The sequence below is a fragment of the Dendrobates tinctorius genome, unplaced genomic scaffold (assembly GCF_039654945.1).
Source record: "Dendrobates tinctorius isolate UK_male_01 unplaced genomic scaffold, ASM3965494v1 ptg000150l, whole genome shotgun sequence".
Taxonomy (NCBI): Eukaryota; Metazoa; Chordata; class Amphibia; order Anura; family Dendrobatidae; genus Dendrobates; species Dendrobates tinctorius.
In genome coordinates, this window is record NW_027361817.1 from 3753579 (window position 1) to 3778930 (window position 25352).

The following is a 25352-nucleotide window of genomic DNA, read 5'->3' on the forward strand; positions in this document are numbered from 1 at the left end:
TTTGATGAACGGTTGAATTTTTCTTTTTCTTTGAGAACAAGTGAAACATTTTGCTGAAATATGGTCAATCTGCTTGCTATAGGAGACAGAGTGAAATCTTTTTCCTTGCGGCAACGCTTTGCCTGCTCCATGTCATATAAATACTTGTCAAAGTCAAACTCCTCATCTGATGAGGATGAAGATATGGCAGCAGTAGCACTGTCAGGACCCGAGTCCTCTTGCGACTGGCAGTCCTCCTGTAGGCCACTCTTCCTTTAGTAAGTTGTTGATCATCAAGCAATATACGAAGACTTGGGTCCATATAAACAGCTGCCAGAAAATTTTTATTTTCCAATAGCTGTGTCTCTCTCCGTTTCATTGAAGCAGAAATGCCATCTGCGATTAAACAGCAAAATAGCAAGTTCTTCCGCTCCCTCATGAAAATGGCAGGAGTTAAATCCTCAGCTTGTAATGTTTTAGTCACAGTAAATGGGTGATTAAGCAATTCCTTCAATTCAGCCACCTGTGTCCATTGACCTTCATTTAGGGTTACCTGAGGGTTCGCCATATCTATAAGAAACGGTTTTAGTTGATCAGCAATTGCCCTTTTCCAGCACGTCTCTTCAAGATGCAATCAATTTTAGGGGTTCTGGCGGCAATAACCAATTTCCTCACTTTTCCAGTCAGATTTCCAGCATGTCCCTCTTGCAGACGATCTCTTATTGCCAGCTGCAGCGTGTGCACAACACAGCGCATGTGATGAATAGGAAAGTGTTTTGAAGCAGCTTCAACAAGATCGTCTATTTCTACAGTATAATTTTGCTGTTCTTCTGTAGTAATATCTGTTTGTTCCTCAGTTACATGAACAGCACTGTGGCCTTCCATCTCAAACACACTGAATCCTAAATGTTCCTCTAGCTGTTGTTCATTACTCTCATTCATCAGTGTAATTGTACTTATGGTTGAAGCATTGTCCGTTACAATAGCAAGAACCTGTTCTTGTTTGAGTTCGTAATCTTGCAGAACTTTTTTTCCACTAAGGCCTGGAGAAACTGGCTGCTGTGATGAGCTTTAGTATCTTTTACTGCCAGCGTGTTGGTAACAATTTTTGTTGTCACAAACATATCGAACATTGATGGCAAAATAGTTCACTCTGTGACGTGTGCAGGCATCCATTTTAAGAAGCATGAAGCGTCTTTTGAGAGTCTTTTTAAGATCTTCCTTTTGTTTAAGGGCTTCTTCAATCACTAATTTTCTAATACTTCCTCTTTCCAGAGAAACACCAAGTTTGCAGCCATTTCTCCATTAAGAGCTGTAAAAGCTGGTCGTGCAAATAATGATAATGGTAGACCGTCCTTCACAACAAGCTGTATGAGCTGTCTTTTAGACATATCTGCTGTCATTGTTACAGTAACGTCGTCACTTACAAAATATCTTGTTAATGATGTTTGAGACGCTCTTTCCTCCTCCTTTGCCTGGCAGGAAGTTAGTCTGTGTGCTACCCAGCTTTCATTCTTTTTGGTACAGATAAGATATGGATAAATGGATAGAGCAGATTTCTAATCTGCTTTTGATATTAAAAACATCTATGAGCTCAAAAACCTTTCAGGTGATGCGGTTTTTTAAAAAGCTGATCTGCTTTTGCAGCTGAAAAGCTTATCCACAAAAAACGCAGCAAAAATGCTGTGTGTGAATGTAGCCTTAGATCAGGAATAGAACAGCCATTTATAGGGCATTTCATAACTTTCCCAAATTCCTATCAAAAAATATTCAGCACATTCTGCATTGAACTACTGTACCCAATTTATTAAATATTTTAGGAGACGGTCCGTTTTAAACCGACTCCGACTCCACCAAAATGAGCACCGACTTCGACTCCATGGCTCCGACTCCACAGCCCTGATGGAGGATGAGTGCATTAATTGTTTTCTTTGAATCAATTGTACTGACTGATTCCAGGTTTTTCTGTAGCTCTCCACAGGTGATCTTTGGACAAGTCTTCTGATCGTATAACTCCTCTGTCTGAAATCTTGCGGGGAGCACCTGGCCGTGGCCAGTTTATGGTGACATTATGTTCTTTCCAGTTCCGGATTATGGGCCCCGACAGTGCTCACTGGAACCTTCTGTAGTTTAAAAATCCTTCTGTAACCCATGCCATCGATATATTTTGCAACAATAAGGTTGTGCAGGTCTTGAGATGGCTCACTGGTTTTACCCAGCAGAAGATGTTTCTTGTGTGGCACCTGGGTAATGAGACACCTTTTTATAGGCCACTACTTGAACCACCTATTATGTTTTCACTAAGTTGCAGGATTGTTTTCAAATTATTGTTGATTTCAGCTGGTGTCATGACTTTCCATGGCTTTTTTGCACCTCTTTCTTCATGTGTTCAATACTTTTTCCCTGCGTCATTTCTCGTTATTACATATAACTTAATTTATGGTCTATGGCTTGATTTATTTGCCTGTGTGGATTAGATGGGTTGTTACATACATTGGGTCATAAAATCCTGTCAAGAGCACCTTTTAGAAATAGATTTGCTCAGAAAATTGGTGACTTGTTCAATACTTATTTCACCCTCCTGTATATAATATAATTGCATTTTTCTTTAATAATTTCTGGACAACAAAGATCCTAGAAACTTGATAGTCTTTAAATTTATTTACTATCGATTTAATGTAGTAAATCCAATAAGGAGCTGGTAGCTGTAAGTTGCATGATTAAAACTTGTGCATGGCACCCAAAAATTAGAAATCTAACTTTGGTCAGTGATTGGTTAAGTGTCTTTTCCCCTCACTGGCTGAGGAGGGTCTCTACTGTGACCAGTGATTGGCTGAGCAGTGGTTCAATGGTGGACGAATATACAGAAAAGTTGAGAAACTCTGCAAACATTTTTCAGAACTAACCTCTGAGCTCTCCTGAATTGCTTTCTGGTGCTGGAGCCCAGCAGAATACTTGTCATCATGAACGGTGAGCAAAGCGTTGTGATTAGACATAAATCACTGATGGGTTAAGCAAAGTACTTTAAGTTATTCCATGTTTTATGTAGTTTTTAACTGTGGAATTTACTAAAAGGAGTTTCCCTTTTAAACTTTACTACTCTGTTATGTGTCATCTTTGGCGTGTTCTTCTCTCCATGTCTTTTGGTTTAAACCTTTTATGAAGTCATGGCATGACTCTGGGGTAATTATATTCTGTAAAGCCTTTTTAAACACTTTTAATAAGAATAATTAGTGTATTGTATAAAATGTAATAGTGTCCAGTCCAAACTAATTGTATGAAATACCATAAATATAAGATGGCAGGGCCTTTAATTAATGTTAACATGCTAGCAGTGCGTTTATTGATCTAGAAAATGCAAAAACCATTTTACCCATTGGTATGAGGGTCATCAGTTTTGTGTTTGTGTCTTTTGCTTATGATTATTCTAGGTGAGTGACCTAAAGGGCAGATTAGTTGCATAACACTCCAAAGACCTACGGATAGGTAATCTAGATTGTGAGCCCCAATGGGGATAGTGCCAATAATGTCGTCTGTAAAGCGCTGCAGCGCAGCGCTGTATAAGTGAGATAAATGTCATTGCCTGAAGACACAACTTAACTTTTGAATTTAAATTGTTTAAAGGTCTTTAGATGCCATGTCGTGTATAATTGGCCATGGAGATAAAGTCCAGAATATATATATATATATATATATATATATATATATATATATATATATATATATATATATATATATATATATCTCCACAACAAGCAGGGCTGTGGAGTCGGTAAGCCAAACCTGCGACTCCGACTCCTCAATTTCCCTTCACGACTCCGACTCCAACATATATTGCTTATATTTAAGTAAAAAATGTATTTTAGTACAATGTGAACATCAGACATTTAATCATTTTTATGATACAATAATCAAGACATTTAGAACATAATATATTTATTGGAATACAACTTTAGAACACAAAACTGTAATAAATTGTGAATATGTAATACACTATGTAATATCGAAAATATATATAATATAACTATGTAATAGACTATGTAAATGGCAAAAAACAGTTTTCAACAGAAACATACTAAATAACATTTGTGCAGTCTATGAATTTGTTCTAAGAAATAGAATTTCCTCCATCAGATCCTCCTTCATAGATGACCTAAAATCTGACCTAATAATTTTAAGGCCAGAGAACAACCTCTCTACACTTAGGCCATGTGCACACGCTGCGGTTTTGCTGCGGTTTTGGCCCTGCGGAACTGCAGCAATTCCGCAGACATGGTACAGTACCATGTTACCCTATGGGTTTTCAAAACCGCAGTGCTCACTCTGCGGTTTTTTACCTGCGGAAAAGCTGCGTTTTTTTTTTCCGCAGCATGTCAATTGTTTCTGCGGATTCTGCTGCGGTTTCACACCTTTCACATGGTAGAGGTGTGAAACCGCAGGCCAAAACCGCAGGCCAAACTGCAGCAAAAGGTCACTTTACCTGCGGTTTTACCTGCGGTTCCGTGGGAAAAAACCCGCAGGTGAATCTGCAGTGTGTGCACATACCCTAACTTGGGTTGGAGTCAAAGCTGTAACCACATGGGCAACATCTCTAACAATTTCCAAGTATAAAAGAATTGCCTCATGCACAGTCAGTTTTGATGAACGGCTGAATTTTTCTTTTTCTTTAAGAGCAAGTGAAACATTTTGCTGAAATATGGTCAATCTGCTTGCTATAGGAGACGGAGTGAAATCTTTTTCCTTGCAGCAACGCTTTATCTGCTCCATATCATCCAAATACTTGTCAGTCAAACTCTTCATCTGATGAGGATGAAGATATGGTAGCAGTAGCACTGTCAGGACCCAAGTCCTCTTGCGCCTGGCAGTCCTCCTGTAGGCCACTCATCCTAACTGCTACTTCAGTCAGAGCTTCTTTTCCTTTTAGTAAGCTGTTGATCATCAAGCAATATACGATGACTTGGGTCCACATAAACAGCTGCCAGAAAAATTTTATTTTCCAGTAGCTGTGTCTCTCTCCGTTTCATTGAAGCAGAAATGCCATCTGCGATTAAATCTCCTCTTTGGGACAGGCAAAATAGCAAGTTCTTCCACTCCCTTATGGAAATGCCAGGAGTTAAATCCTCAGCTTGTAATTTTTTAGTCACGGTAAATAGGTGATTAAGCAATTCCTTCAATTCAGCCACCTGTGTCCGTTGACCTTCTTTTACGGTTACCTGAGGGTTCGCCATATCTATAAGAAACGGTTTTGGCCAGGATCAAAACTGGGGGGGGGGGGGGGGGGCAGAACCTCATACTGCACACCTCAGCTGCTGCAGAACCTTATACTGCACACCCCTACATTTGAAAATAAAGCCTGCACCTTAAGATGTGGTGAATGCAGTCTATTTATTCCAACTATCAATTGATGTTGATGTGTTACTGAAGACGAGCAATGCCTGTCCTGGGCATCCTTTTGGGCAGCTATGAGGTGTACCTGACCGGTGCTAAAAAAAAAAAAAAAAAAAAAAGTGTTAGTCTGTGTGGTGCCCGGCTTTCATTCTTTTTGGTACAGATAAGATATGGATAGACAGATATGGATGAATGGATAGAGCAGATTTCTAATCTGCTTTTGCTATTGAAAACTTTATCTATGAGCTCAAAAACCTTTCAGATGATGCAGTTTTTTAAAAAGCTGATCTGCTTTTGCAGCTGAAAAGTGTATCCTCAAAAAACGCAGCAAAAACGCTGTGTGTGAATGTAGCCTTAGATCAGGAATAGAACAGCCATTTATAGGACATTTCATAACTTTCCCAAATTCCTATGAAAAAATATTCAGCACATTCTGCATTGAACTACTGTACCCAATTTATTATATATTTTAGGAGTCGGACCATTTTATACCGACGCCACCAAAATGAACTCCGACTCCAACTCCACAGCCCTGACAACAAGTCTGCCAGATATGTAGAAATTTTTGCAAATTTATTAAAGAAAAACTGGTCATAAGTATTCAGACCCATTGCTCAGTGATGAGTAGAAGCACCCTTTTGAGCTAGTACAGCCATGAGTCGTCTTGGGACTGATGCAACAAGTCTTTCACACCTGGATTTGGGGATCCTCTGCCATTTTTCCATGCAGATGCAACATTGGTGGACAGCAATTTTCATGTCTCTCCAGAGATGCTCAATTGGGCTTAGGTCAGGGCTCTGGCTGGGCCAGTCAAGAGTGGTCACAAAGTTATAACCAAGTTGTTCTGAAGCCACTCCTTTGTTATTTTAGCTGTGTGTTTAAGATCATTGTGTTGTTGGAAGGTGAACCTTCTGCCAAGTCTGAGGTCCAGAGCACTCTGGAAGAGGTTTTCTTCCAGGATATCTCTGCATTCATGTGGAACTTTCTCCCATCTGCCTACTGCATCTGTGGAGCTCAGCCACAGTGATCTAGGGGTTCTTCTTTACCTCTCTCACCAAGGCTCTTCTCCCACGATTGCTCAGTTTGGCTGGACGGCCAGGTCTAGGAAGATTTCTGGTGGTCCCAAATGTCTTACATTTAAGGATTATGGAGGCCACTGTGCTCTGAGGAACCTTGAGTACTGCAGAAATTCTTTTGTAACCTTGGCCAGATCTGTGCCTTGCCACAATTCTGTCTCTGTGCTCGTTGGCCGGTTCCTTTGACCTCATGAGTCTCATTTGGTCTGACATGCAAGGTGAGCTGTGAGGTCTTATACAGACAAGTTTGTGCCTTTCCAAATCAAGTCCTATCAGTTTAATTAAACAGAGCTGGACTCCAATGAAGGAGTAGAACAGTCTCAATCAAGGAGGATCACGAGGAAATGGACAGCATGTGACTTAAATATGAGTGTCTGAGCAAAGGGTCTGAATACTTGTGACCATGTGATATTTCTTTTTTAATACATGTGCAAAAATGTCTAAATTTCTGGGGGGGTTTTCAGCCAAGATGGGGTGCAGAGTGTACATTAATGAGAAAATGAACTTTTTCTAATTTACCAAATGACTGCAATGAAACAGTGAAAATTTTTAAAGGGGTCTGAATACTTTCCATACCCACTGTATTTCAGCCTAGCTATTGACCATCCACTAATTGTGAGGGGGGGTGTCTCCTTACTCTTCTCCCAATGGCAGATTCCATAGCAGGTAAGGTTCAGGCAGTTGGATTTAATGTTCTGGATCCTCTTGATTTCGGGCTGATAAGCCACTATTGGTGAAGCCTGGCAGTGACTTTTCCCTATGTCCACTCAGAACAGAACATGCCTGTGTATGGGGTTGTAGCAGTTGGAAGATGGTTATGCAATGTGTAGCCGGCCGTACTATTGCAGGGTAGCTGTTGGTTAAAATGGCACGGTTCCTGTGCCCATCCATGCATCTATTCTGCGATAAATATAGGTCACTTTTACACTTGTATTTAGGTTAATATTCTGCATTGCTGCTTGGTTATGTTCAATTTCTTGTTTTAATTTAGAGATCAACACCGTAAGTGTATGTACCCATGAAGGCTTTTGACTGTCTTACTGTGACTTATCCGTTGTCTCCTTCCTAACCCTTGTTGATATGTTGGACCAACTAGCAGAAGCATTCCGGATCAATTAGATTATTTTCTAAATATTGTAATTTTATGCGTAGTTTGGTCACTTGAGTCATTTTTCGTAACTAAAATACCATGAAGTCAAATTGTTTAGTGTGTAATTGTGACTATTTTATTAATTTTTTTTTTTTTTTTTTTTTATAGGGCACCATGGCCAAAATGGAGGGTAAGACCTCACTCCTGGACAACATGATAGGTGTAGGGGATATGGTTCTGTTGGAACCACTTGATGAAGACTCCTTCATTAATAACCTCAAAAAACGTTTTGATCACAGTGAGATTTACGTAAGTATATATTCATGTTTTTTGTATATACGTTATGAGCTCCGGTTCACTTCAAACCCAGAAAAGTATTCCAATCATGTATGTAGACTTCTCCCTGGTTGGAATTTAACCTAAACCTCTGGGAACATTTGCAGAAAACATAACCATGAGCCTCTAATGTACAATTTCATGTACCATATATATTTATTCATTTAACAGCTATAAATGAGTGCTCAAAAGAGACCAATATGAAGTATGTGATTCAGCGCACACCCCAAAATGTTTAAAATATACACCTAGAAGAGCGTAGCTTCTCACTCCAGGAGCAGTGCGACCCATGGGGACGTTTAAATCTATATGCTGACCTAGGTAGAAGCACATCTCGTCGTTATCCACAGATTTGACATATGATTGCTGCGTGTCTAGTTGCTGATGCCCCTCCACTGATTCAGAGAGCGGAGGTCCAAAAGTCCCTGTGTGAATTGTGTGTATGACCCCCTGTCTATAGGAGTTACAAATGGTGGGTATGTGTGACCATCATGTAACATAATATTCACACCAGGATTTTGGGCACCAGCAGTCACCTCCCCCATCCCTCCAGCAATCACAATGTCTCCCTTATCCATCAGATAAGTTATCCATAGAGATTATCAAATCTTTTAAAATTTGAATTTGCCAGTTTCTTAGATTTTTTGACAAAAATTCCATTTGCTGTGACTAGATTTGCCACAAGTCTCAATCCTGAATAGCGTCAAACTGCCCTAAAAAGATTTGTGTAACACTGAGATCTTAGGATTGCATTTCAGCATTTGTACATTCAAAGCGGTCTCCTGGAGAAACAGTACTTTCCATAATGGTAGTAACCAACTGCCCATTTAATCACACAGTGCACTGAGAAAAGTAAAAAAGTTCTTCCTAGATCTTTTTAAGTTCATACAGACCGTTCTGTGCAGAACACTGTCTTGGGGCAGAGTCAGACAGCTGTATAACTCGTGCAAGAATCGCATTGCACTGAACGGACTGGCCCGGCACCTCTCCTCACCTGAGCAAGACAGCGTGATGGATTACTCTGCAGCTGCCAAGCTCAGTTCAGGAGAGCTAACAGCCAGTACGAGTTTTACGATTCGATTCTCGCACGAGAAATACGGCTGTCTGTCTCTGGCCTTAAGCTGACTCTGTTGCTGTCAGAGGTAACATCATTTTGCTGTGACTGAGACATGTGATCTGCCACACCCTCTACTTCATCCCCTTACACTGTGTTCCAAATTATTATGCAAATAATACTTTCTCATATTTTCTCTAAATTACCTATATGAATTGCAGTCATTGTTATTTTCCAGTCATCTAATATTCTAGTATAATTGCAATGTTTTTGAACAAACCGCCTATGAAAACAGTATATTTCTAAAAATAAGAAACACTCAAAATGCATGTTCCAAATTATTATGCACAGCAGAGTTTTCAACTATTTTTATTTTGAACAAAAAAATGGTCCATTGTGAAGTTATAAGCATTATCAGCTTATTACAAAATGAAATCAAACAGTTTTCAAGTCAAAACTTTATTCTAGGTGATGCTACATTTGCACATAGGACCCCTTGTTCGAAAGAAGCTTCTGAACTCCCTCGTCCATTCAATTTGTCAGTTTTTGGATGGTTTGTGCTTCAATTGTTTTGCATGTGGACAGAATACCCTCCCAGAGCTGTTGCTTAGATGTGAACTGCCTCCCGCCGCCATACACACCTTTTGATGATGCTCCAGAGATTCTCAATGGGGTTGAGGTCAGGGGAAGATGGTGGCCACACCATAAGTTTGTCCTCTTTTATGCCCATAGCAGCCAGAGATGCAGATGTGTTATTTGCAGCATGAGACGGTGCATTATCGGGCATGAAAATGATCTTGCTGTGGAAAGCATGGTTCTTCCTCTTGAACCATGGCAGGAAGTGCTGTTTTAGAAACTCCACATAGATTATGGCGTTCATCTTTACCCCTTCGGGGATCCTAAAGGGGCCGACAATCTCTCTCCCCATGATTCCAGTCCAAAACATTTCTCCACCTCCTCCTTGTTGGCGCCTTAGTCGTGTTTTCATGGGGTGTCCATCAACCAGCCATCCTCCACTCCATCCATCTGGACCATCGAGCATTGCACGGCACTCATAGGTGAACAACACAGTTTGGAAGTCAGTCTTCATGTATCGTTTGGCCCACTGGAGCCGTTTCTGCTTGTGTGCAGTGAATAGAGGTGGTCGACGGGATGGCTTACGCACAGCTGCAAACCTCTGAAGGACCCTGCATCTTGTTGTTCGGGGGACATTGGAGGCACCAGTAGCTTCAAAGACTTGTCTGCTGCTATGACAAGGCATTTTTGCAGCTGCTCTTTTACCCTGACGCAATTGCCTGTTGGAAAGAGTCCTCAATTTTTCCTTATCAGCGCGCACACGTGTGTGCTGGGAATCAGCGACATACTTCTTGATTGTGCGATGATCACGATGAAGTGTCTTGGCAATGTTGATTGTAGTCATGCCTTGACCTAAATACTCCACAATTTGTTGCTTCTCAGCAGCCGACACATCCTTTTTTTTTCCCATTTTGGCAAAAAATGTAGGCTGCTTAATAATGTGGAACAGCCTTCTTAAGTAGTCTTGCCTTTATTTGGACACACCTGCCAAACTAATTTGCACAGGTATCTGCAATTGGTTTCAGTGATATAAAGAGCCCTGACACACATCACCATCAATGAGCTTAAGTGACAAACAAAAAAATTCTAACCTTATCACTCCTAAACTCTTTTTGCATAATAATTTGGAACACAGTGTAAATACATTTAGCCAAGGCAAAGAAGGCTAATTGTGACCTGTGTTTGGTAGAACTACTGCCCGGATTGTTGTACCAGTGGTAGTGGTCACGCTTCTGCTAGTGGCTCCCACATTCCTAGCCGAGGTATGCTGTGTGTGGTTTTTTTTTTTTTTCTTCACACTACTAGTCTATTGCCAGTATCTTTTTTTTTTTTTTTTTTTTTTTTTTTTTTCTACCTTACATTTTGAAACAACAACATTACAATTTGCCTGGGTAGGGATAGGTGGCATGTACAGAAATCAAACTATGTGAATATGCCTCACTATATGTGTATGGTGTGTACAGTTATCAAATTGGACTAATGAAGTGTGGAAGAGCAGACCTCGCCATTTAAATAACCAAAGAAATCAGCAATGGTGCTAAAATAATATAAACTAGTCTGCCTGCAATAGAATAGAAAATCTCAATCCACCAGAGATGAATAAAACCATAAAGAGCTTCACATTTCTTTGCCCATAGTGATAGTTTAGGCAATGTATCTTTTTAATACTTTGAGGGGTGCGGTTTTTAAAGTGGGGAATTGTTTGCAGGCTTTCTGACATCTTGGCCCCTCAAAGTCCCTTCAAAAGTGAATTTGATTCCTACAAATATTAGTTTTATAAATGCTGTTGCAAAAAATGAAAATTACTGCTAAATTTGACTTTTCAAACTTCCTACCCAAAATAAAATATATTTTCCGTAAGTGATAACATAAAGTGGATAATGTGGATATTTATTATTTTGTAGCTTTTAAAGGGAATCTGTCACCTATTTTTGGGCCTATAAGCTGCTGGCACTGCCATCAGGCACCGCCATCAGGGGCTTATCTACAGATTTCTGTAATGCTGTAGATAAGCCCCCGATGTAACCTGAAAGAGAAGAAAAAGGAGTTATGTTATATTCACCCAGGGGCGGTCCGGGTCCTGTTTTGGTCCGATGGGTGTCAGTCCAGTCCAGTGCCTCCCATCTTCTAATGGTGACGTCCTCTTCTTGTCGGAAGAGGTCCAGCGCCTGCCCACTGCAGTACTCTCAACAGGGCAGAGCAGTGCGCTTGCACCGGGACAGGAGGCAAAGAAGAGGACGTCACTGTTAGAAGATGGGAGGTGCTGGACCGGACTTTCATGTTACATCGAAGGCTTATCTACAGCATTCTGTAATGCTGTAGATAAGCCCCTGATGGCGGTGTCGGCAGCTTATAGGCCCAAAAATAGGTGACTGATTCCCTTTAAAGGGGTTGTCCGGTCCAAACCCTTAAGTCTGCAGTCACTCTGTGATGTGGATGGCCAGTGGGCATGCCCAACTAGAGGGCACAGCCTCGCTTCATTATAAGTGTATGGAGAACCAAGTTGCGCCCACTGGCCGGGGCTATGTATAATTCATACATGCCCTCCGTTCCCGGGTCTGAAGCTGGGGGCGTTCATAAGTCTGCAGCCGCACACAGTGACTGCAGACTTATCGGTTTTTGACCGGGTAACCTCTTTAAGGACCAAAAATAAAAAATAAAATTTTTTTTTACAGTTTTCAATATTTTCTTCAAATTTGTTATATTTTGATAAATAAGGGCCAATATTCATTACATACAGCCTATTTAGTAACAGTTGACCATAGTGTTAGCTACTAGGGTGGAGTAACAAATACTGTAATGTATGATAAAGCTATAAAGAATTCTAAAAATATTCCTATTTTATAGAAATAGATGTACAAATGATGCCTGGTCTGGTAAATGATGGATATTATATGAAGGTAATTCTCTCATCTATAATAATAAATGCCCTAACCAGCTTCCGGTTGTAACAACTTCCGTCCAGTTGTAACCGGTGACGTCACCACACACACACACGCACGTGTTAACCCTCAACACACCACACCGCCTCAACACACACTCCTCTCACCTTTCACCTCCACTCATGTCCACTCACTCTTTCACTCCACATACGTTCCTTTCTCTCACTCCGTTTCTCATACTCGCACCGTCATCGTCGCTGCCCCGACATCTTCCTCCGCCGCCGCGATCCAGGATCCAGACGTTCTCCAGGCCGCCGACATCGGGATCCAAAAAGATGGCGTCGGCGAAATCTCGCGAGATTACGCCGACGCCATTTTGGATCCCGATGTCGCCCATGCCAGCGACATGTTGTTGCGGCGACGCCATCTTGAATATCGCGGGACTTCACGAAATCCAAGATGGCGTCCCGCAAGAACATGTCGGCGGCCTGGAGAACGTCTGGATCCTGGATCGCGGCGGAGGAAGATGTCGGGGCAGCGACGATGACTGTGTGAGTATGAGAAACGGAGTGAGAGAAAGGAACGTATGTGGAGTGAAAGAGTGAGTGGACATGAGTGGAGGTGAAAGGTGAGAGTAGTGTGTGTTGAGGCGGTGTGGTGTGTTGAGGGTTAACATGGCAAGAGGTGTGAGGCTGTGTGCACACGCTGCGGATTTTGCTGCGGTGTACAGTACCATGATTCCCTATGGAAATCAAAAACCGCAGTGCAGACGGTGCGGAGTTTTCTGCGCGGATTATCTGCGGTTTTCAATCCGCAGAAAGAATTGACATGTCAATTCTTTCTGCGGATTCTCCTGGGGTTTGCCATCTCCTCTATTGAGGAGATGAAAAACCGCAGGGCAAAACCGCAGAGCAATCCGCAGGTAAAACCGCAGGTCTTTTGACCTGCGGTTTCACCTGCGGATTTTACAAAATCCGCGCCTAATCTGCAGCGTGTGCACACAGCCTTAACGACGGCAGCGAAATCTCGCGAGATTTCACCAACGCCATCTTGCATTCGTGAAATTGCGTCATTTACCTCACGCCGACTTGCTGTGCGGACGCTTGGCATTGCCTCTACCGCCATAACTACTGCTGCATTGCTCCTCTGCCGGTGTCTAATTACAGGGCTAATTTGCCTCTACCGCCATAACTACTGCTGCATTGCTCCTCTGCCGGTGTCTAATTACAGGGCCAATTTGCCTATACCGCCATAACTATTGCTACCTTGCTCCTCTGCCTGTGTCTAATTACAGGGCCAATTTGCCTCTACCGCCATAACTACTGCTGCCTTGCTCCTCTGCCGGTGTCCAATTACAGGGCTAATTTGCCTCTACCGCCATAACTACTGCTGCATTGCTCCTCTGCCGGTGTCTAATTACAGGATCAATTTGCCTCTACCGCCATAACTACTACTGCATTGCTCCTCTGCCGGTGTCTAATTACAGGGCCAATTTGCCTCTACCGCCATAACTACTGCTGCCTTGCTCCTCTGCCGGTGTCTAATTACAGGGCCAATTTGCCACTACCACTTCATAACTACTGCTGGGCAATTACAGGGTCAATTAGTATCTGTTTACTCTACAATACTCCAGGACGCCTTCTTCACTGCCAGATAACTGCCAAATAGACTCCTTTACCTGTGCCAACATGAGTCAAAACAAAAAGTATGCCAGTGAAAGGAAAGCAGCTTTAGCACTACGACAAAAACAACGCCGTGCTAATGAGACTCCTGAGGAAAAACACCATCGCCTTGAGAAGATTAAGGCTTATAAACGCCGTCGCCTCACACACGAATCCCCTAACTCTAAATCCATAAGATTGGCTGAAGAAGCCTCTGCACGCCGTCACCGCCGACAACAGACGGCCTCTTCCTCATCATTATTATTAGACTCTCACAACAGGATGCTTCCACATCATCATGTGGAACAATTTACTGCTACACTTCATCCCATATGCCGTTCACTGACATAACTAATCAGCAATCTGTTTCTGCCCTATCAATACCACCATTCAATACCGATGCACAGTATGCCAATGCCAGTGAAAGGAAAGCAGCTTTAGCACTACGACAAAAACAACGCCGTGCTAATGAGACTCCTGAGGAAAAACAGCATCGACTTGACAAGATTAAGGCTTATAAACGCCGTCGTCTCACACACGAATCCCCTAACTCTAAATCTATTACATTGGCTGAAGAAGCCTCTACACGCCATCACCGCCAACAACAGACGGCTTCTTCCTCATCATCTATAATAATAAATGCCCTAAGCAGCTTCCGGTTGTAACAACTTCCGTCCAGTTGTAACCGGTGACGTCACCACACACACGCACATGTTAACCCTCAACACCCCACACCGCCTCAACACACACTCCTCTCACCTTTCACGTCCACTCACGTCCACTCACTCTTTCACTCCACATACGTTCCTTTCTCTCACTCCGTTTCTCATACTCACACCGTCATCGTCGCTGCCCCGACATCTTCCTCCGCCGCCGCGATCCTGGATCCAGACGTTCTCCAGGCCGCCGACATGTTCTTGCGGCGACGCCATCTTGGATTTCGTGAAATCCCGCGAGATTCAAGATGGCGTCGCCGCAAGAACATGTCGCTGGCGTGGACGACTCGGGATCCAAAAAGATGGCGTCAGCGAAATCTCGCGAGATTACGCCGACGCCATTTTGGATCCCGATGTAGTCCACGCCGGCGACATGTTCTTGCGGCGACGCCATTTTGGATCGGCGAAATCCCGCGATAGTCAAGATGGCGTCGCCGCAAGAACATGTCGCCGGCGAGGACGATGTCGGGATCCAAAATGGCGTCGGCGAAAACTCGCGAGATTTCGCCGACGCCATTTTGGATCCCGACGTCGTCCACGCCGGCGACATGTTCTTCCGGCGACGCTATTTTGACTATCGCGGGTTTTCACGATACTCAAGATGGCGTCGCCGCAAGAACATGTCGCCGGCGTGGACAACGTCTGGATCCAGGATGGCGCCGGCGGAAGAAGTCGGGGATCGTGGAGCAGCGGCGATGACGGCGTGAGTATGAGAGACTGAGTGAGAGAAGGGGTCGTATGTGGAGTGAAAGAGTGAGTTGAGATGGTGAAAGGTGAGAGAGGAGTGTGTGTTGAGGAGTGTGTGTGTGTTGAGGGTTAACATGGCAAGAGGTGTGATGCTATCGCATCCTCCCGATGCGATAGCATCGGGCCATAATCTAGTGGATTTATAACTATAGAACTATTTAGAATCACAGAATTTATCCTGCCATAGCTCTGGTGTCAGGGAGGAGTGATTTATTTTACCCTGGTGCTGAAATTGATTTTTTTTTTTTTTTCTTTTTCGAGAAAATAAACTCAACTTGCACATCTTTGTTCATGATTAATAAGAAATTCTCTAATGTTTACCTTTTTACCTTGCATTTTGTGCAGCCCAACAAGCCTTTCTATTATGCAGATTCCTCATATTGACCCAATTTCCTTCTTATAACCTGTGTTTTAGACCAGTGAACCTGCCAGCCGCCAGAGCATCTGGTTGTAACCACTCGGTGTATGTGACTTATAAATTTAGAAGCCACACAGATACAAATTGATAGTTTTTGTACTTTGTGGTTCTGTAGCTTTCATGCTAAGTGGAGTTCATGATCTTTTTGTATCTTAGGCTTCTTCAGCATAAAATAATTAAAAAAAAAAAATAAAAAATGAAATGCACTTCACTTCACAAAGCTCGTTCACATGTCCAATTTTCTTGTATGAATGCTATCCATGATTTTCACAGATGGCACTTATACCTATGATATATCATAAGGTGCTGTGCACATATCAGAATTTTGTCTTGGACATAATGGTCTATGGAAAGTGTCGGTGACCTGTTTGATTTTATTCAGAGCCTCAGATCAAAATTGGCAATGAAAGTCTATTGGTCTGTGCGTTGTAAGTGTGTCAGGTTTGTTTAGACTTCTTTAACCTAATAAATAATTTAAAAAAAAAAACCCACTTTGGGTCCCCCCTAATTTTGTTAACCAGCCAAGGTAAAGCAGAAAACTGTGGGCTTATATTATCCGACTGAGAAGGTCTTTTGATATTGGTACCTTCCCAGCCTAGAAATACAAGCCCATAGCCACTTCGGAATAGGGGCATCATATTAGATGCTCCATTTCTGGCACTTTTCCTGGCTCTTCCCAATTGCCCTGGTCAAGTGGCAATCAGGGTAATATTAGTTGGGGTCTGATGACGCTTGTGATTTTTTTTTTTTTTTTTTTTTTTTTTTTTTTACCTCACAGTTGCCATCAACCCCTGGTATTAGTAATGGGAGAGCACAGCTGCCGTAATCCAACAAATCTGAAGTAGTCCTGAAAGGGATACATGAAAAACATATAAAAACAAGAGACACTCCCTCGTTCACCAATTTATTACTCAAAATGTTCCCATGAAGTTCCTCCTTAGTCCACGTTCCTCAAAGTCTCTGGCGATTTTGACCATCAGTAAAGTGACTGCTATTCACAAGAGGCGGGTAGTGAGGATGATGACGCTCCTCTTTGTCACTGGCCCCTGCTGCGCTCAGTGAAACCTGGCGACTGTCTCAGGCTGATAATATAAGCCCACAGCGGTCTGCTTTACCTTGGCTGGTTATCAAAAATAGGGGATACCCCATTTTTTTTTTTTTTGGTTAATATATGTACAGTAAACTACACTCGACACTAGTTATATATTCACAGATATCTACTGTATCTATCTGGAAATTCAGCTGCTTGAAAGCCTGACCAAACTGATCCTGGTAACTTACTCTAAAGCATCTGTAGATCAGTTACTTTATTTGAATAAGAGCTGATGTGCAGGTAGACATTGACCAGTCCTGTACACTGCGGCTCTGTTCATTCAATACATCTGCTAATTGGTCAGGATGTAGGAAGGAGGGCCCCCGCAGAATGTCCGGGCCGGAACCAAGGGGACCACCATCTAGGTTCCTAAGGGAACAGTACCCGGGGAACGAAGGGGGAGAGTGGACTGCTGAGAGTGACAGGACAGCAAGGGGAGGGGCGAGTATAAAAGGGACAGGGAGCGCGCAGGGGAGTCAGTTGGCAGAATGGCAGACACAAAGCAAGAGACTGTGGGAGTTTGAGAGAGCCAGAGTGACAGACGGTGACCAGAGAGGAGACCAGCGGCAGAGGGGAGACTTACAGTGGCCTGCGGAGAGTAAGCGCCGAACTTGCCAACAAGAGACTGCCGCTTCACTCCAATCCGGGGTCACTACCTGTCCATGGTCGTCCGCAGCTGTTACCGCTGTGCTCCAGCCTGTTGCGGCCTGGCCGCTGCCGCTTCACTCTAGCCTGCGGCTGCAGCCTGCCCGCTGCTGCCCCACTTCAGCCCGCGGTTGCGGCCTGTTCATCATCGCCCGGAGTTGACGTCACCCCGCTGCAGTCGGAAGTTGGGGCCTGCTCCTCGCCTACAGAGAAACTCTTTGCCTAGGCCCAGGCCGTGCACATGGCCTGCCAACCGCCACTCCTGGTAACTGCGACACAACCCTACTTGGGGACTGGAGTCTGAACTCGCTAACTAGCGGAACCCTGCTGTTTCTACAGGGGTTACCTCATCAAAGGACTCCCTTAGGGCCTGTTGTGTCCCAACTCCTCCTGGGCGCTGGGGCGCCCGAAGACAACGACAAATCTTCAGCAGCTGGGCTCAGCTGCTGCGACACCAACGCAGCCTCATCAGAGACGCTGAGGGACGTCGGGACGGATAAGTGACACTATAGGAAATAAGGACCCGTAGTCGGCCATATCGTGGCCCTATAGCAACCGGCTTTTGCCGGATTAGTCGTGTTCTTTTAAAGAGTTTGTTTGTGCAGAGTCCCTGCGAGGACAATAGCGGTTATTGTTTTTTTGGTTGCTTAGCATATCCCTAGCGGCTTAAATTTATAAAAGTTCTCTAGCCAAAGTTCAACCAGTCTCGCGTCTCGTCACTGCATCCTGCGTACCTGTTGTTACCTACAAGGATGTCAAGTATAACATCACTGATCTGACATTGATGACTTATCTTTAAAGGAAATCTCTCACCAGGGTTTTTCTAATAAATCTGAGAACAGCATGTAGGGGTAGGGGCACCGACCCTGATTAGTGTATCACTTACTGGGCTGTTTGCTGCAGTTTTTACAAAATCAGTTCTCTGAATGCTGAGCTCTGCAGAACCCCACCCACACCACCGATTGGCAGCTTTCTGCCTATCCACAGTGTACACAGAAGGCTGCCAACTGGAGGTTGGGTTATACAGAGTTTATGATTATGGAGGAATATATGGCACCAAGTTTACTAGTCCTATAGTGATAATGCCCCTCTCTGTGCTTTATAACAATGCCCCTCTTTTCCTCAATAATACCCCTCAGTGCCTCCTCCATAATATAATGGTAATAATGACCCCCTCCATTGTGTAGTAATAATAATTTGCTTGTAAAACGCCATCATATTCCACAGCGCTTTACGTACATTATCATACCTGTCCCCAATGGGGATTACATTCTAAATTTCCTATCAGTATGTCTTTGGAGTGTGGGAGGAAACTCGGGACCCCACCGCTGCAAGGCTGCAGTGCTAACCCTGTGCCTCTGTGCTGCCCACTGCCTTTTATAGATCACCCTCCACTCTGCCTCTTTTTTTTTTTTTAATCGTGTTCCCCACCATTGTGCATCCTCTTTGATTGCAAAAGGATAAAAAAAAAAACCTGATGCCTCGCCCAGCTCCTTGAAGAGTGGTGATGTGCTCTTCCACTTCATCCCCTGCGTGGCGCCAGCCTGTTTAGGCTTGGTTAGTGTCCTGCGGCCTGTCTAAGTGGCAGAGCAGGGAGCCAGTGTCCGTTAACAGTTTTGGCAGTTGTGCCTCTGGATGTTGATACTGTGAAATGTGGGCTGATGCGGCACATCTGGCATTTTCCAGAATTGCCAGATGGACAGTCTGGATCCTTTGTGAACATGCTGTGACATTTGCAGACGTCATTGTGCATGGAGGGAGGGGGAGGAAAAATAGCGGAGTTGTAACCTTTTTTGCCACATTTTATGTGGTGTCTCTCAATTGTTACAATAATTGTCTTCATTGTAATTCTGTTATAATTTATCGTGATATAGGAATTAACAAAGAACACACAAATTGTATTTGACCGTTTTTAAAGCAATTTTGTCTGTAGGTCAACTTTGCAATCTATGCTTTTTGTTAAATTCTCCCTGTTGTCAAACGGGGGAATTTTTTACAGTTTTGGTATACAGCTCATTGCGTAGGGTACTGGTCACTCTGCTGTCCCAGCGTGGCTATTAACTGGTCAGGGAGCTCAGCGAGCAGACTCTCTGCTTTACTGCCTGCTTGGGCTGCTCTGGTGCTGGCAGATTCACAGGGTCAGAGGACCTTCAGTCACCCACTGTCCTCGTGTGCTGCAGAGGCAAAGCTCCATGCAGGGGGACGGTGTGGAACCGTGTGGGTGGATTGTTGACTTGCTTGTTCTAATAATGGAGCAGGAGGGGGTAGAGGGTTTTAGTAGTTACTCCTAACTTTATAGCCCTAGAAGGCTGCACAAATGCTCTGCATTGCACTTTAGTGACCGTCTCCGGTGCGTAAACTTGTAAATGTGGGTAACGAACTTGGCATTATTCCCAAGTGCTATATTAACTTGTGGGAGTGCACATGCCAAAATGTAATAAAGCCAAGGAATGTAACTTATTGGCTCTACTTTATGAAAGAACAGCACCTGTACAGCTGGTCTTAATGTGCCCACGTAAGAATCTCAGCCATAAGTGACCCCTAATTCTCTATGCGTGAAAGTTATGTGCAGCAGTGTTCTACCTCCCCTCTTACTGTTACTCTTACAAAACATGCATGACCTGTTATTTTAGCGTTGCACCATAATCCTCTCGTGAAGACGTCATGCTGTGTTGAATGTCATTCTCCAATACTGAGTTGTTAGACATGGAATGTTAAGGCTATGTGCACACGTTGCGGATTCCGCTGCGTTTTTTTCCGCGCGGAAACGCAGGTAAAGTGACCTGCGGTTTTCCTGCGGTTTGGTCTGCGGTTTTGCCCTGCGGTTTCACACCTCTACTATGGTAGAGGTATGAAACCGCTGCGGAAACCGCACAAACAATTGACATGCTGCGGTTTGTAAACCGCAGCAAAACCGCGCGGAAAAAACCGCAGCGTCAGCACAGCGTTTTTGAAACCCCATAGGGTTTTATTGTACTGTACTTGGTCAGCGGAACTGCTGCGTTTCCGCAGGGTCAAAACCGCTGCGGAAACGCAGCAGAAACCGCACCATGTGCACACAGCCTAAGAACACGCTGTAAATAAACTTCTACAAATCATTCTAGTTTAAAGGGAATGTGTCAGCAGAGTCTTGCTATCTCATCTGAGCTCAGCATGATGTTGGAACAGAGACCCTGAATCCAATGATGTCACTTTCATTATTGGCTGCAGCCATTCTTACACAATCCGTTTTTTTTAGATTTGGCAATGCAGCAGAGCGGAGAAAGCTAACCCCACCCACACCAGATAACCCGCCCATACCAGGCTCTCTGTAGACAGGTGCTTATCACAGAAGGGGGCGTAGTGTGACCAGGGCTCGCTGGACCACCTAGTCACAGCAGTGTTAATCACAAGGTGATAAAACCTTTAGTATAAGTAAACGGCTCACAGCAGGGCAAGTTCAGGATACTAATCCCTACCTCATGCTGTCCTCAGATTACATGGTAAAATCTGCTGACACATTCTCTCAGTAAGCATTTGCAGAATGGGCTAGTTAAAAACTAACTCATCAGTTACTTGCCCTCTGTGCTCCAGCAACGTCACTCCGCTGACTATCCTCTTTGGGACCGCTGCAGCCAATCACTAAGCTCAGTTTCTTGTGACATCCCTCTGATGCGTGCGGTGTACTGGATCATCATTGTACTCTGTCCATTGCCTTCATCGCGCCCTCTAGTCGTGGATGGCGGGGTCACCACAAGTGTGTGTGTGTGTGTATGGTTGGTGTAATGTTTGTTTTTTTGTGATGCTGAGGGGAAACTATTGGTGACATTATTGTATGCGCCTTTGGTCCATTGTATAAAACATGAAGAGAATTGAGCTTTTATCTTTCTATGTAACCTAATGTAACTTATTGTCTTTCTTTCCAGACCTATATAGGTAGCGTGGTTATATCGCTAAACCCTTACAGATCGCTGCCCATTTACACACCAGACAAAGTGGAAGAATACAGAAATCGGAACTTTTATGAACTGAGTCCTCACATGTGAGTACTGTGTGCAGTCACTAATCCTATAGAATGAATTGTGCTGGAGATTACAGGAAACGTGTCATCAGATAAAGACTTACAGTTTAAAGGGGTATTCCCATCTCCACGATCCCATCCCAATATGTAGTAGGTGTAACAATATTAGCAAATGCCTCCAGTTACAAATGTAGTATAGTTATTGATTCATTAATGTCTCTTTCCTCATGTGCAGGCATTGCAGGACCTTAGGTATCCATGGTTTTGACCACTGATTTAGTGAGTTAGCTAGTTACTAGTGGTCGTAACCATGGATACCTAAGGTCCTGCAATGCCTGCACATGAGGAAAGAGATAATGAATCAAAAAACTATACTACACTTCTAATTGGAGGTATTAATATTATAATAATAAATTGTTACTACATATTGGGATATGATCTTGGAGATGGGAATACCCCTTTAAGTGTTTGAGTTAAAGGGGTCATTTTTTTTTTTTTTTCTTAAACACATGCAACTGGGGCTAAAATAATTTTTGTAATTGGTTTTCATTAAAAATGTTGCACTGTTGGCCTCCTATAGCCGCTGTATTACACTGGATTGCTGACTGCAGAATGAGGTATCGGAGTTGGTCACATTATCTTTACTTTATCAAATGTGTCAAGAACATGGTTTTGTGATATATCTCTATCTGGTTCTCCTCCTGTTACTGCAGCTTTCCTCAGCCTTCTGGTCCATACAGTGGTGCTGGTGGAAGAGCGTGTGATCGGACCTGTCAATCAGTCTTATCCAATTGCAAACCTCACATGAGAAAATGGCTTTTCTGACGGAGGAGACTGATGGACATTAGTGTTGGCTTCTTTCAGATTGGGAGAAGATTGAGACGTTTCTTTTCTCCATCTTTTTCATTCTGTCATTATGTAGCAATCTGGCTGTACTTGGATGTCATCAGAGTGCAGTCTGATGTTTCCCTCACACTCATTGATTTGCATGACCAAGTGCTATCCGAATATCTGCTCAAACTCAGGCATGCAGTAATTTTATTATTTTCCTGGAGAAGGTGTCCTAGGGAAAAAAATTGGACGTAGCATTGGTCTAAGTGCGTTCCAAATATTCTTGTGTGCGCCTAGCCGCCTAATGAGCATAAAGAAGTGATCACTCCAGGCCTTGATTTACGCCTCTATTGTGCTGACTACCTATTAATATAAATCCGGAGAATCTCCATGTAGGACGCGATGTTGCTGTGGTCCCGTAACTTCTGGAATGTAAGTGCTTGACATTCAGTTATTGCAGAGTCTGAGGAGAGCATTGGCCTTTTGGACAGTGGCCCCGAGCCACACGCACTGGATTGTGTAACCGCTGACAGAATGTGACACGCTGCTCCCAAATTATACCAATTCAGCAGATTCGCTTTCTTTTTTGGTAGTTGATTACAATGCTCCATGCACCAAGAAATAGAATCTGAGATCAGGAACACAAGGAGGCTTTGTGCCGTGGCATACAAGCCTTGGTCTGCACCCAAGCTACAGCCCGGCGTGTAATGGAAGAAATATGTTACATTCAGTGTTCAGAACATTAAATGCTCCTATGACTTTTAGGTGAATCAATACAAAATGTAATGGCTTAGATCCAGTGGTCCATATACATCTTCATCTACACATCTGCATCATTTTAGGGTCTGCGTGTCTGCAGTAGATTCACAGCACAGATCCCAGGCGGATCTTACATTTCTGCCACAAACTTAGTTTGTGACGTCTTGTGGGTGTTTTGCATATGGATTTTGGTAAATATTATATTTTGTTGTAAAGCAAAAAACAACAAATACAACTTGTGATGCCTGTATGAAAAAAATGTCCAAATTATTTAAAAAAAAAAAAAAGTTCAAAAGTTGTAAGAATGCATAAAATGACATACTGTAAATTGTATATGAATCCTGCCCGAACTTGGGTGTTCCAGAATAGGAGGCAGCATTCTCTGGAGGGTGGAGGGTGTTTCCTGGGAAGGACATACACTACCGTTCAAAAGTTTAGGGTCACTTAGAAATTTCCATATTTTTGAAAGAAAAGCACAGTTTTCCAATGAAGCTAACATTAAATAATTCAGAAATACACTCTATACATTGTTAATGTTGTAAATGACTATTCTAGCTGCAAATGTCTGGTTTGTAATGCAATATCTTCATAGGTGTATAGAGGTCCATTTCCAACAACCATCACTCCAGTGTTCTTCTCGTACTTTGTGTTTACTAACTGTATAAGAAGGCTAATGGATGGTTAGAATACCCTTGAAAGCACTTGTTCAAGTATGTAAGCACAGCTGAAAACAGTTTGGCTGATTAGAGAAGCTATAAACCTGACCTTCCTTTGAGCTAGTTGAGAATCTGGAGCATTACATTTATTGGTTCCATTAAACTCTCAAAATGGCCAGAAAAAGAGAACTTTCATGTGAAACTCGACAGTCTATTCTTGTTTTTAGAAACAAAGGCTATTCCATGCGAGAAATTGTCAAGAAACTGAAGGTTTCTTACAACGGTGTGTACTACTTCCTTCAGAGGAGCGCACAAACAGGCTCTAACCAGAGTAGAAAGAGAAGTAGGAGGCCCCGCTGCACAACTGAGCGACAAGACAAGTACATTAGAGTCTGTAGTTTGAGAAATTGATGCCTCACAGGTCCTCAACTGTCAGCTTCATTAAATAGTACACACAAAACGCCAGTGTCAATGTCTACAGTGAAGAGGCGACTCTGGGATGCTGGCCTTAAGGGCAGAGTGGCAAAGAAAAAGCCATATCTGAGACTGGCTAATAAAAGGTAAAGATGAATATGGGCAAAAGAACACAGACATTGGACAGAGGAAGATTGGAAAAAGTGTTATGGACAGACGAATCCAAGTTTGAGGTGTTTGGATCACACAGAAGAACATTTTGTGAGATACAGAACAGCTGACAAGATGCGGAAGAGTGCATGACGACATCTGTCAAGCATGGTGGCGGTAATGTGATGGTCTGGGGTTGCTTTGGTGCTGGTAAAGTGTGAGGTTTGTTCAAGGTAAAAGGGATTTTGAAAAAGGAAGGCTATCACTCCATTTTGCAACGCCATGCCATACCCTGTGGACAGCGCGTGATTGGAGCTAATTTCATCCTACAACAGGACAATGACCCAAAGCACACCTCCAGATTATGCAAGAACTATTTAGGGAAGAATTACATCTGTAATGGAGTGGCCAGCGCAGTCATCAGATCTCAACCCCGTTGAGCTGTTGTGGGAGCAGCTTGACCGTATGATACGCAAAAAGTGCCCATCAAGCCAAACCAACTTGTGTTAGGGGCTTCTGGAATCATGGGGGGGAAGTTTCTCCAGATTACCTCAGCAAATTAGCTGCTAGAATGCCAAAGGTCTGCAATGCTGGAATTGCTGTAAAGAGAGCATTCTTTGAGGAAAGCAAAGTTTGAAGGAGAAAATTATTATTGCAAATAAAAATCTGTTTTTCGAACCTTGTCAATGTCTGGACTAGATTCTCAATTCATTTGGCAACTCTTTTGATTAACCCCTTAATGTCCAATGATGGACACAGTCCGTCATCAGACATCTCCCCTGCTTTGACGAGGGCCCCGGCGCTGAGCCCGCATCAAAGCCGGGACATGTCAGCTGTTATGAACAGCTGACATGTGCCCGCAATAGGCGCGAGCGTAATCG

At 43.3% G+C, this 25352-nt stretch overlaps 1 protein-coding gene across 4 annotated transcripts in view; it reads left to right on the top strand.

Moving 5' to 3' along the window:
• Positions 1-25352, top strand: part of MYO1B (myosin IB) — a 305050-nt gene that overhangs the window by 74483 nt on the left and 205215 nt on the right. For 3 of the 4 annotated variants that reach the window (XM_073546692.1, XM_073546694.1, XM_073546695.1), the window contains exons 2-3: positions 7702-7842; positions 21567-21682. In XM_073546692.1, the coding sequence (XP_073402793.1) occupies positions 7708-7842; positions 21567-21682 (251 nt within the window). In that variant the 5' untranslated portion in view covers positions 7702-7707. Of the gene's footprint in view, positions 1-2863; positions 2950-7701; positions 7843-21566; positions 21683-25352 lie in introns of those variants that run through there. The other variant, XM_073546693.1, reaches the window with a different exon arrangement.